Genomic DNA, 11,873 nt, shown 5'->3' with positions numbered 1-11,873 from the left:
CCAGGGCACTCCGGAAAGATGACCTTAGGTCTCAGCTCCTCCCTGGCGCCCCAGAGTGGCCTGTCTCGAACAGAGGTTCACCAAGTGAGTCAGAAGGTATGTGTAAGAGGCGCTCCTGACCCCATCTGGAGGGCAGGGGTGAGGGGAGGGGCTGAGGCGCCCATCTGACAAGGCCTGCCCCCACCCCGTGCCAGCACCAGCCTCCCAGCCGCAGCTTCTGGCCCACACCCAGGACCCCCTCTCAGCTCTCCTGCTTCTCAGGGTCGCTCTAGGGGGCTGGACAGATTGCTAGCAAATCCCTCCCCCCAATGATGGCCCAGACAGAACTCTCTTCATAAAAAAAAATAATTTATTGTCAACAAAGGAGATATATACAACAGGAAAAGAGGTGAACAGGAGAGTGAGTGACCGGTGGGCCACCTGTGAGGATGGAGCGGGAAGAGGTAATGGAGGCCTCCTGCTCTGGGGGCCTGCGCAGGGGGGAGGGGAGGCGTCCCCCGAGGTAGTGGGGCTCAGTTCACGACCACCTCCTGTGTAAGGCACTGTGCCGAGGGAGAATGGGGGGGGCTGAGAGGGCGGGAGGAGGTCAGGGGGACAGTAGAGGTCGGGGTCAGCAAAAGGATCGGGTGGGTGTTCTCCACAGGCCCAATGCCCTACCGCACGACAGCCACGGGCAGTCCCCCGCCTCGCCCCCAGGAGACGTTTTCCCAGCGCCCCAAGTCATGGCAGATGCTACCCACCTTCCTCTCCTCCATCCTGCTTTGGCACCTGGTTCTACTCAGGCGGGCGAGCTGGGGGGCTCTGCGTGATGAGCCCAAGGGGGACACTGCCTCCTCCCTCCCTCCCTCCCACCCCAGGAAAGCAAGAACCTACAGGCCACTCCCCGCCTCTGGCTGCGCCCCCACAGTGCTGCTGGGTTCCGACAGCACCGCGGGCCAGTCTGGGGCGTCACCTGCTCCCACTCCCTTGGCGCCCTGGGGGTGCTTGGACCAGTCTTGCAGGAGGCTGACTGCTGGGGGCTCCTCTAGTCGCACACGGATGACCTGGAGATCCAGCGTCCCGCGAAGCCCCGGAGGGGGAGCTGGGCAGGGGTGAGGGCAGAGAGCAGAGTCAGGGCCCTCCAGACCATCCGGCTGAGGGATGTTCCTGGAAGGTCTCTAAACCACACCCCCCTTTCCAGGCCTTCCATTCCACAGCTCTGGACCTGCAGTCAGAGGGGAAGCCCAGGGACAGTGGGAGGCCTCGCTCCTGGTTCACCCGAGGACCAGCGCTGACCACGGGGGCATCCCGTCTCCGGGGGCCCTCTGCAGCCTCCCTCCTGTGTGTACTCCACACAGGGATGCTTGGTGCTCTCCTCCGCCCCCCTCACCTCTCTGTCTTCAGCCGACTCTTTCACCTAAAACTCACTGGGCATCCTAGCCTGATGGGCTCTGCCCTGCGTGGGCAGAGGTGGTGGGATGGAGAACACCCCAAAGGAAAGAGAAACAGGGCTCTGCCCTGGTGAATATGAAGGGTGGAGGAGGGAGCACTTCACGGAGGCTCCTGGGGTTAACATCCAGCTCTGCTTTGCAACCCCGACCAGGCTCTTTACCTCCCGAGTCAGTACTGACCATGCAGGGGTCACGTGTCCACATGATCAGCATGAAGCTACTCACAACAGGCGAAATCGGATCTCAAGATGGGAACGTGGACTGCTGACAACCCCGTCAGGAAGCAACCCCACCCAGCGCACTGCATAAGCAGGTCCAAAAGTTACACCAAAAAGCAAAACCAGAAAACGTAACACAGTGACTGCAACTGTTGTGGTGTCTGTGTTACTTGTGGTTTTGGCCTTTACTGTTTCCAGAGACTTAGTGATTTGGCAGGGAAAATGGGTACAATCTTGCTGTACCGTTTGCTGGGATGTAAAATGACTCAATGGCTGCCACTGGGTTGTGCAACTGAACAAACTGCTTTGTATTCACATGAGCTGGTTTGTCTTCCTGACACACTCTTCACTCCTTGAGGACATGTGGGGCCCACTCACGGGGCTCCTTCATTCAACAGTAACTTACTGGGCAACCACACTGTGCCCCAGCTAGTCTAGCTGCTGGGGGTTCCCCAGGACACGGGGCAGACTAAGTGGCCTTCCTGGAATTTACGTTCCAGCAGTGAGAGCCAATCAACAGGACAAACAAATCAAAAACGCAATGTGATACACATGGATAGAAGCAAAGTGAAAAAGCACACCAGAGTAGGGGACAGGAGGGTTTCACAGAGGTGACCTGGAGGTGATCCGTGAGCAAAGGTGTACAGAAGTGAGGAGTCCGCACTGTCTAGCTGGGGAACAGCATTCCTGGGGGAGGAAGAGGACATGTGGATGCTCTGGTGAGCGGGGAAGGTGAGGACCACCAGGCCCCTGAGGACTCTGACTTTTCTCTAGAATGTGACAGTGACGGCACTGGGGGGCTCTGAGCAGCAGTGCTAGGATCCCACTTGTGTTTTCAACGGCGGCTCTGGCTGCTGCAGACTGACCCAGTGGGCAATGATCAGAAGCCAGGAGACAGGCTGTTAAGGAACCTTGGATGAAGGCAGCAGCAGCAGAGATAGTGACAGGGTTTGTGTGTGTTTCAAACCTGAGCATCCTGGAGGTGGGGCTAACAGGATTTGCTGACAGACTGAAGTGGGGTCTGAGAGAGATAGATGACGACTCTGAGGCTTTGGTCCAAGCAAGCTGAAGAACGTGGTAGCCAGCTTCCCAGGGAAGTGAAGCACGGGGAGGGGGGCGGTAAAGAGGCTGGGGTTCCATTCAGAAACGCTGTCAGAAACATCGAGTTTGGGGGATCTTTTATACAACCAACCAGACACATCAACTACGCAAGAGAGGCTGGAACTGAAGGGACAGGCCCAAGACAGAAGGGAAGGTGGAACCATGACAAGCTTCGAGTCTGGGATCACCCAGGGCGTGGGTACAGATCCTGACTCATGGTTGGGTCATTCATTCATTTGCCAAATACACAGACAGCACCCATTCTGGGCTGGGCACTGGGGACATTACTGTGAATGAAAAAGGCAAACTTCCAGACCCAAGGAAGCATAATACTCTAGAAACAGGAAGTAAAACCACCATATGATCCAACTTTGAGAGCTGGAAGTGAACAGGCAAGAGAGGCAGGGGCAACCCCCTCACGGTGCAGCCAGAGAGGCCAAGGGCAGCACGAGCCTCCAGGAAGGAGGGCGGGACAGGCTCCTTGTTTCTGCCGGATCAGGAAAGACAGGGACTGACCACCGGGTCTGACTTTATGGACGTCAGTGGCAATCTTGCCAAAAAAGACATGTAGGTGGTAAGCATGAGTTTGAATCTAGTGGCTTCCAAAAGACAGACTGGAGATGGTAGAGAAAAGTTCTCCAGCTTTGCTGAAAAGGTTTGGGGACAAATGTGACAGAGGCTATGATAGATGAGGGTTAAGAAGGGAGAAATAACATCTCTATGTAAGCTGATGGGGAAGACCTGAAGGAAAGAAGAGCTCGTGGTCCAACAGAGGAGACTTGATCCCTGACCCTCGCGGCAGGCTGGGTGCTGCACTGGCGATACACACACAGGCTGCCCGAGGCTCAGTTTCCTTTTCTGTAAAACGGGGGCTCAGCACCCCAAGCCCAGAACCGCCCCCACTTGCCTCCTGGCCCAGCCCAAATCCCTCTGCTCCCCCAGCTTCAGCCCCCTTCTCTTCCTCCACACTTGTGCAAATGTGAGCACCTTCTCCAGGGGGTGGCTGGGACCCATCTCTCGTTTTTCACTAAGGCTCATCTCTGAGTAGACTCTGGAAATGTCACCACCAGAGTGACAAGTGAAAGCAGTTGCCATCCACTCATCTGTCAGTAAATCTTTTCCAAGGGCTTTCTTTGTGCATGCCCTGTTCCAGGTGCAGAGCATACAGCAGTGAACAAAGCCTGCCACTCATGAAGCTCACACACACACACACACACACACACCCTGTCTTCTCCTTGGTCCAGTCTCTCACACACACATTCTTCTCCTTGGTCCAGTCACTCACACACACACACACACACACACACACTCTTCTCCTTGGTCCAGTCTCTCTCACACACACCCACCCACACCCCCTGTCTTTTCCTTGGTCCAGTCACTCACTCACACACTCACACACACTCTTCTCCTTGGTCCAGTCACTCTCACACACACACACACACACACACACACACTTTCTTCTCCTTGGTACACACACACTCTTTCTTCTCCTTGGTACATACACACACACTCTTCTCCTTGGTCCAGTCACACACACATACACCATGTCTTCTCCTTGGTCCAGTCTCTCTCTCTCACACACACACACACACACACACACACTTTCTTCTCCTTGGTCCAGACACACACACACACACACCTTGGTCCAGACACCCCCCCCCCCCCCCCCGTCTTCTTGGTCCAGTCTCTCTCTCACACACACACACACACACATTCTTCTCCTTGGTCCAGTTGGGAACATACTGGTCTAGCCGAGGTATTCTAAGCCAGGTCTCCAGGTCTTATTCTAATTAAACACCAGGAAGGCTTTTCTCCATTACTTGCCAGTGGGCCCTCAGGGCTCACCGCCTCTCCTGGCCTGGACGCCCTCCTCCTCCAAGGCCCCAGAACGTCCAGCAAGCCTCCCCTGACGGCTTTACACACATGGCCACCAGCTCAGCTGACCACAGTGACTTCCTGCCGATTCCCAACTTCTAAATCCTTGATTTTTAATTTTCTTTTTTAAAATGGTAGGATCTCTAGTCCACCAAGACCTTTGGAGAACTTCAAAAAAATTAAACAACTCAAAGTAGAACATTCTGGTTGAAGCCTCACAGGTTTCTGAGAAATCTGAGCTTTGGGTCCTTAAAACCCAGAACCGGTCTGTGGTCACTAGTCTGGAGCCCGTGCCGTGCTCAGAACCACCGTGGGCACCCTACTCGTCTGTATGTGCTGGCGTGGGCCCCTCAGAAGACTGGGCGTTTCCTGGGGCCAAAGCTGGGCCACTTGGGTCATTTCTCAGGGCTTCCTGGGTCAGGCTGCAAGCACACGTACCGCTGTGTCTCTCGCCATCTCCTGCGCTTTCTGGACTGTCTGGAACCTCTACAGGTCCCTGCCGCTGCCAGAACATGGCGCAGCGCCTCCCTCCCTTTCAAATCATTCGGACAGCTGAACCCCGAAGTCTCAGGCTCTGCCCACTCACCCCAAACGAACCTGAGACCTCAAGGATGCTCTTCTCAGCTACTGGTCACTCCAGACAGGTGGAGTTTGGGCACAGGGTACCCCAAGGCTCGAAATGAAGCCCCCGCCTTCTAGAATGAAACCAGAAGACCCACCAGCCAGTGGGAAAGGTCAGCTATGTACAGCAGGGGTCCGCTGATGATACGAGGGGGACCAGGAAACACGTAAGTCTAGGCACAGCGCAGTCCTGGGGAGGCAGGACTGCAAGGTGACTCAAGCTGAAACCTGAGACAGTTAAAACCTCACACGGGTGAGGCCGGCCTTCAGACTGGAAAAAGCAGAGCCCCTTTGGGTAAAAAATAAATACACAGGAGTATATGGGCACCTACTTGCACACAGAGCTTTGTGAGAGGTTGGACGGATATAAGCCAAATTTCTGACAGTGGTCAGTGAGTGACGTGGGCTGAAGGGAAGTGAAGCTTTCTCTTTATGCAAAAGGCACACCTCCCCTTTGGGAGCCCTGCTCCGGGGAGCCTCCCACACCCGTTGTGCCATCTTTCTCAGGGCTCCAACTCCACATGCCCGCTTCGGGCAGGCCGGGATGAGGTACTGTGTGTGCCACATTCACTCCTTCAAGAACCACTTTCTGCACCCGAGATGCTGCGAGCAGGGCCTGGCCTGGCGAGATGGAGAGAGAAGAACCAGGCTCAGCCGGTGCCCCGCTGGAACACACCAGTGTCAGCTCAATTCTGCTACTGCCGCATTAGGTGACTGTCCTAGCAAGAGTACCAGTCCCCCAGGGATGTCCACGTCCTAACCCCCAGGGCTGTGAATATGATACGTTCATGGTGGGGAGAATTAAGGCTACAGAAGGAACTGACGTTGTTAATCAACCAACTTTAAAATTAAATGGAGCCTTGGATGATCCAGGCGGGCTCAGGGTAACCACAAAGGTTCTTAAAGGGGAAAGAGGAGGTCGAAGGGCCAGAACCAAAGATGGTATCCCAAGAAAGCCTGGCAACGGCTGGCTCTGAAGATGGAAGGCGAGCACAAGCTGAGGAATAGAAGCAGCCGCGAGAGGCTGGAAGAGGCAAGACTCCCTCTTTAGGAGCCAGAAAAGAACTGGCCCTGCCGACACCCTGCCTATGGCCCACTGACACCTCCCGTACCAGGCCTCTGGCCTCCTGGATTAAAAGGCAGTGTATCTGTGCTGTTGTCAGTCACTGAGTTTGTGGCAATCTGTTAGAGCAGCCATAGGAAGGGAACACACGGACGTGGAAAAGGAACCACTGCTCCGAGACTCAGCCTGTCCATTCGGAAAAAGACACTTTTATAAGCGCCAAATGAGCTGTGTTATAAAATTTTCTTAAAATCAGAGAACATGATATAAACACAAGCGCTCACTGCTATTACCAGACACACCCTGAGCCAAGGGTCTGTGGCGCGTTGACCCCGTTTCCTGTTATCAGTCCCATTTAGGCCCCTGGGTGGGCATCTCAGGCTCTAGCTGGAATCAGACGTGAGTGTGGTGACGGCTGTCGGGCTTTGGGGAACACCGGCCTAACTCAACCTAATGACCAGGATGCTCCTAAGGAGCGTGCCCAAACCTCAGCTCTCGGGCCGGTTGCCTGCCCTCAGCCCAGCCACCCGGGGACGTGGCCTCCCCAACCCTGCGCACCTGCCGCCCCTGCTCAGGCGCTCACCTGGGGAGGGGCTTTCCGGCTGGAGGAGGCCTCCTTCGGCCCCTCTCCCCTCTTTGGGCAAGTCTCTGCGGTCTGAGGCCCTGAGCTGGGTGTGGGAGAAGAGCTGGAGGGCGAAGCCGGCCGGGAAGCTGCCATCCGTGAAGTGCCGGACCTCAGCGGGAGCAGCGAAGGTCTCCGTGGGCGAGTCTGGCGAGGGGGGGTCTGAAGGAATGACGGGATCAAACTGTGGGCCTCGGCTGAGGTGCACGTGACCCCTGCCACCCCTCCCTGACCCCTCCAGCCCCAGCTTCCCCCCGGAGCCCACACGCTCCTTCACCTGGGTCAGGGTCTGGGTCTAGGTCCAGGGTTTTGGTCATAGGCCTGCCTCTTTTCTTCCTGACCGGCTCTTCCCCAGAGGGCTCCTTGCATCTCTGACCACGGGGCTTCTTACTTACTGGCTCTGGGACAGGGGTCACTGCAAAAGATAAGACCTTTTTAAGAGGTCTGACTCCCGCAATCTCGGAGCTGCAGGGTACCTGCCGAGCAGCCTGTCTCCACCCAGCTCACGGGGCTCATGATACCCTCACCCCAACTTGGCCTCACTGGCTCTGGGATGACTGACCGGGAAGTTCCAGAGGGCGAAGTCCCCTGGGCCGGGTCCTCCTCGGGAGGGATGGGTTGTCCTCGGAGTCGAGGAGAACGACGATCTCTGCTGGCATCCTGGCAGGGTCTGGGTCGGAGTCCTGGCCTGAGTCTGAAGCGGGCAGATGCCAGTGATCAACCACAAACTCCAACTCTCCCCTCCGCCCCCACCCCTGCCCCCACTACCTGAGTGGTGTGGGGACGTCTGCTCCGCTCGAAAGTCTTGCACAAGGGCCGCCCCCTCGCTCCAGGCCTCTAGGATGTTGCTCTTCTCGGAAGGGCTCAGGTCCAGGGTGTGAGGATGCTGCTCCAGGATGTGGGCGCGCGCCGTGTCTGCTGAGGGGGCCTGGATCTCGGCCCCACAGACCATGCACAGCGCCCGCCCGCTGCCTCCCGGGCTGCTCCCCACCAGAAACTCCTGCTCCCAAGACACCTGCTGCTTGGGCTCCTCAGAGCCATCACTGCCCGCCTCCAGCAGGCTGGGCCTGGGCGGTGGGGTCTTTTCCTGCTGGGCCACTAAGGAGGAGAGGAGGGGGAAGGTGTCATCAGTAGAGGTGCCCACACCAGCAAGAGAGAACAGGGTTCCCCAAGCTTGGTGGCATGTGCAAGGAAGGACCTTTCCCACCTAGTGTCTCTTTTCTCCCCGCTCTGGAGCCCACAAGACACTAGCCACAATAAACACAGCCGACATGCCACCACATCCGGCTAGCCCAATCCAGTCTCTGACCACAGGTCCAACAGGTTTTTCTAAAGACTGTATTCCAGCATGGCCCGGTCTGGGCACACCTGTTCAGACCACCCCGTCAGTCTGGCAAACTCCTTGACTTCTTTCATGGTCCTATTCAAATCCTTGGCCCTGTGAAGCCTTTCCAACCACCCACCCCTGGCAGTTGACTGTATCCACATCTGACTTCTGACAGTGCGCACTTCCTCAAAGACAAGAACAGCAAACTTTGTCATCTTGTTCTCCTGCAGGGCCTGGCATGCAAGGGAGGAGATGCTCGATGAGCTCTGGGTCAGCAAAGGGCATCCAGGCCTGGTCCTCCACTCGTTGGGGCCCCATCAAGAGGCCTCCCCCCAAAGCCTTGGCAGCAGTGACCTTGTCCACCCCCAAGGGTGGACCCAGCACCGTTCTCTCTGCGCATGGGATCTTAAGATTTGACAGGGTGGGAACCGTTCTCAGCTTAGCAAAGGATGCAGGCTCAGATTCTTGTGAGTCTGGCAGCTCAGAGCTTTTAATCCTTTGTGGGTGTACCTCTCTCCCATCTGAGAGGATGGGGCAAAATACAAACATGGGAGGTTCTAATACCTGGGGACTTCCTGGAAGAGGTGGCATTTGAAACAGGTCTGAGAACTGGCTTGGTCTCAGAAGGTTTAGCTCCAAGGCTGGGCAGTACCTCTCCCCCAGGTGACGGGGGCTGCAGTTCTTTCCCACCACTCCTCCAGAATAGCTTTGTCAAGGTCACCACTGCTACACCCAGCGGTCAGTGCTTCAACTTCATCCCCTGGCAGATCACTTCTTCCATCTTGATTTTTGTCACCTGGTTTCCAGGGCATCACCTTCTGTTGGTTCTTCTCTTACTTCACTGGGGCTCTTTTTCGGGCACCCGTGCCAGTTCCTTCTCTAGGAGAGAACTGTCTCCTCACCAAGGCCTCTCTGCCGTCCCTGAGACAACGGCCAGCAGCCCCACCTGAGTGTCCTGTTCCCCTCACTTCATTTCCTCCAGAGCCCACAAGGCTGCCTGACGAAACACGTGCTTTCCTTGTTCCCTTTGTCTCCTCACTTTGCCGCAGGTCCGTGACAGCATGGGTTTTTTGATCCTTCGCACCTGTATCTCCAGCAACTGGCCCAGTGCCTGGCATGCCGTGGCATTCAGCAATGTCTGGTAAGGATCGACTCAGTCTCCAAACTGGAACCCCTGGAGCATTCCACGGCTCAGTCCTAGGACCCCTTCTCTATCCACCTCCTTCCTCTGGTGGTCTTGCTCCCAAGCCTGCCTGCTGACAACTCCCATGTCTACACCTCTAGCCAGCCACTCTCAGGAAATTTAGATTCACGTGTCTTATTTCTCATTGGACCTCTGTACTTCAATGTGCATCTCAAACTTGTCTTGTTCAAACTGTAACCTCCTACAGGCCTGCCCCTCAGTCTTCCTGTCTCAGCAAATGGGAAGTCCATCCTTCCAGTCACTCAAGCCAAAAACCTTGAATTTGTGTTTTTCTTACCCCCCTGAACCAAACCTTTCAAGAAGCTTGTTTCAGGATCTTTCCAATTGTTGTTCTCTCTGCCTAAAATGCCTTACCTCCAATTATCTACAGGGTTCCCTTCCTCACTTCCTTTGGTCTGTGTTCGAAATTCACCGTATTAAGAAGACTTTCCTGACCACTTGATACTCCAAATAAACCATTCTCACTCTTATCTTGATTCAGTGTTCTCTGAACTACTCATCACCATCTGACAAGCTATACATTTATCTATATTCATCTATCTCTGGTCATTAATATATACCCACAAGTTCCAGAAGAGCAGGGTTTCCACTTTGTTTACGCTAATTAGCATGCCCAGCCTAAAACAGTGCTTGACATGCAAGTGTGCGTGCTCAACTGTGTCTGACCCTTTGTGACCCCATGGACTGCAGCCTGCCAGGCTCCTCTGTCCATGGGATTTCCCAGGCAAGAATACTGGAGTGGGTTGCCATTTCCTGCTCCAGGGGATCTTCCCAACCCAATGATCAAACCCACATCTCTTGCATCTCCTGTACTGGCAAGCGGGTTCTTCACCACTGCACCACCTGTGAAGCCCTGACATATAAGAGGTGCCCCCAAATACTTGTTGCATGAATCCACTTCTCTGGGGAAGAAGAATGCTATCGCAGTTGTTGAGAGGGTTAACTGAGACAGTCTGGCACTGAGCACTCAATAAATGGTATCAAAGGTAGGGAGAGAACCTCTTCCGGATGGAAAATGCTTTATTTCCCTCACTTTAAAGCCCTCCAAAAAGGAAGAGAGGCGGTGGAGGGACACGTCATTATGTTCTGCTTTAGCTAAATGAGAGGCATTGCTCTCAAGCTTTTTGGGTATTGTCCCCACTAAGAGAAGAGGTATCCAGGAATGCAAAGATCTGCATTTTCATGAATAGTATGTCTTCCACGAAGCCCTTTGTTTTCTTAGGGCCCTCAACATCCTGAGGGCTGAAGGAGGAAGGGAAAGTGAGTGCTTACACATTGCTCTTCAAATCCCCTCTCGAGGCCCATCTCCCTCTAGAGTGGCCGAGGGCGCCTGTAGCAAACATTTCTTTTCCAAAACTGGGTGCCGTAAGCAACCCCTTTCACCACTCTAGCGCCAGAATCTGACACCTGTGGCTTATGCGTGTGCAAGGCCTGGGGATGGTGGCGGGGAAGTGCAGGAAAGCTTTAGGCTTGGAGGGCCCTTAAAACCCACCTCTCGGCGGGCTACACCGGCGCCTGCCTCCACCCACCGAGTCGCTCCGAACCCTGAGGGGAAGGGCCCCTGCCTCCGGCCTGGAGGCCTTGACGCCCCTCGGCCTAGAACACAGCCTGGCCCCTCGGCCTGCCTCTGCCTCCTCGGGCGGAGTACCCGCCAGCGTCACCTCGAAGCCGTCGTGCTGGGCCCGGGCGAGGGGGCGCTCGGGCACCGGAACATCCGGAGCGCGCCGGGCGTGGATCGAAGGCTCCAGACCCCGGGCAGGGGCGGGGGAGGGGGAGTTCGGGGAAGCCTGAGATTCCAAACCCTGATGTGGGGGTGGAGCAAAAGCGCGCCAGGGCCTCAGACTCTGGGAGGAAGGGGGCGCCCGGGCCTCAGGCTGGAGTCGGGTGGAGGCGGTTGGGCACCAGACTGGAGGTGGGGGAGGGGTACCCGGACCCCCGACTGAGGAGGGGACGCCGAGCCCGGACCGTGACGCGGAAGCGGGATCCCCTCCCCTCCTCACCTCTGAGCATCGGCTCGGGCCGCGGAATTACGGCCACCACCATGGCCTCCTCGTCATCCTCCCCTTCCTCGCATTTGAGCGTCACCTCGAAGCAGTCGAGCGCGGCGCCCTCAGCCTTCAGGGCCATGGCGCGGCCGGGGGGGTGGGGCGGGGTGGGATCTTGGTGACCGGACGCCGAGGACGGGCGCGCAGGCCTGGGCGCCGAGGGCGGCTGCCACTTCGCGCCCCGTGCAGCCCCCTCCCCGCCGCCCGCCGCTCGCCGGCCCGGCCTGCGGACGGGCGCGTCTGGGCCTCCCCGAGACCTACACCGTCGGGACCCCGGGGTGGGGGGGGGGGGAGGGCTCAATCCGGGGCCCCAGCCCCCCGCCGCTCCCTTTTATGGAGGCTCATTGTCGGCGCCCGCCCGGCCGGC

At 56.7% G+C, this 11,873-nt stretch overlaps 1 protein-coding gene across 2 annotated transcripts; it reads right to left on the bottom strand.

Annotated features, from left to right (window-relative positions):
• Positions 1-331: 331 nt before the first annotated feature.
• On the bottom strand, positions 332-11,866 carry SPINDOC (spindlin interactor and repressor of chromatin binding). 2 transcript variants are annotated; one of them, XM_043452286.1, is made up of 6 exons: positions 11,462-11,861; positions 7,699-8,028; positions 7,493-7,624; positions 7,208-7,345; positions 6,892-7,092; positions 332-1,081 (listed from the first exon to the last, which is right to left on the bottom strand). In XM_043452286.1, exons 1-6 carry the CDS (start codon positions 11,586-11,588, stop codon positions 870-872), a joined length of 1,140 nt encoding a protein of 379 aa, XP_043308221.1. In that variant the 5' UTR covers positions 11,589-11,861; the 3' UTR covers positions 332-869. The 2 variants fall into 2 exon arrangements, with proteins under 2 accessions (XP_043308221.1, XP_043308222.1); XM_043452287.1 differs by lacking the exon at positions 332-1,081 and adding an exon at positions 4,414-5,866 and having other exon boundaries at positions 11,462-11,866.
• Positions 11,867-11,873: the final 7 nt, after the last annotated feature.

Source organism: Cervus canadensis, chromosome 29, assembly GCF_019320065.1.
Source record: "Cervus canadensis isolate Bull #8, Minnesota chromosome 29, ASM1932006v1, whole genome shotgun sequence".
Classification (NCBI taxonomy): domain Eukaryota; kingdom Metazoa; phylum Chordata; class Mammalia; order Artiodactyla; family Cervidae; genus Cervus; species Cervus canadensis.
The sequence above is the reverse complement of the archived record's forward strand: the minus strand, read 5'-3'. Positions and strand labels throughout refer to the sequence as shown.

What these genes read in the sequence shown, in the direction of transcription:
- SPINDOC (XM_043452286.1), bottom strand. Translation starts at nt 11,588, where the DNA reads ATGGCCCTGAAGGCTGAGGGCGCCGCGCTCGACTGCTTCGAGGTGACG. An exon ending in TCGCCCTCTGGAACTTCCCG is followed by an intron (nt 7,346 to 7,492) that starts GTCAGTCATCCC and finishes TATCTTTTGCAG; the next exon opens with TGACCCCTGTCCCAGAGCCA. An exon ending in AGACCCAGACCCTGACCCAG is followed by an intron (nt 7,093 to 7,207) that starts GTGAAGGAGCGT and finishes TCATTCCTTCAG; the next exon opens with ACCCCCCCTCGCCAGACTCG.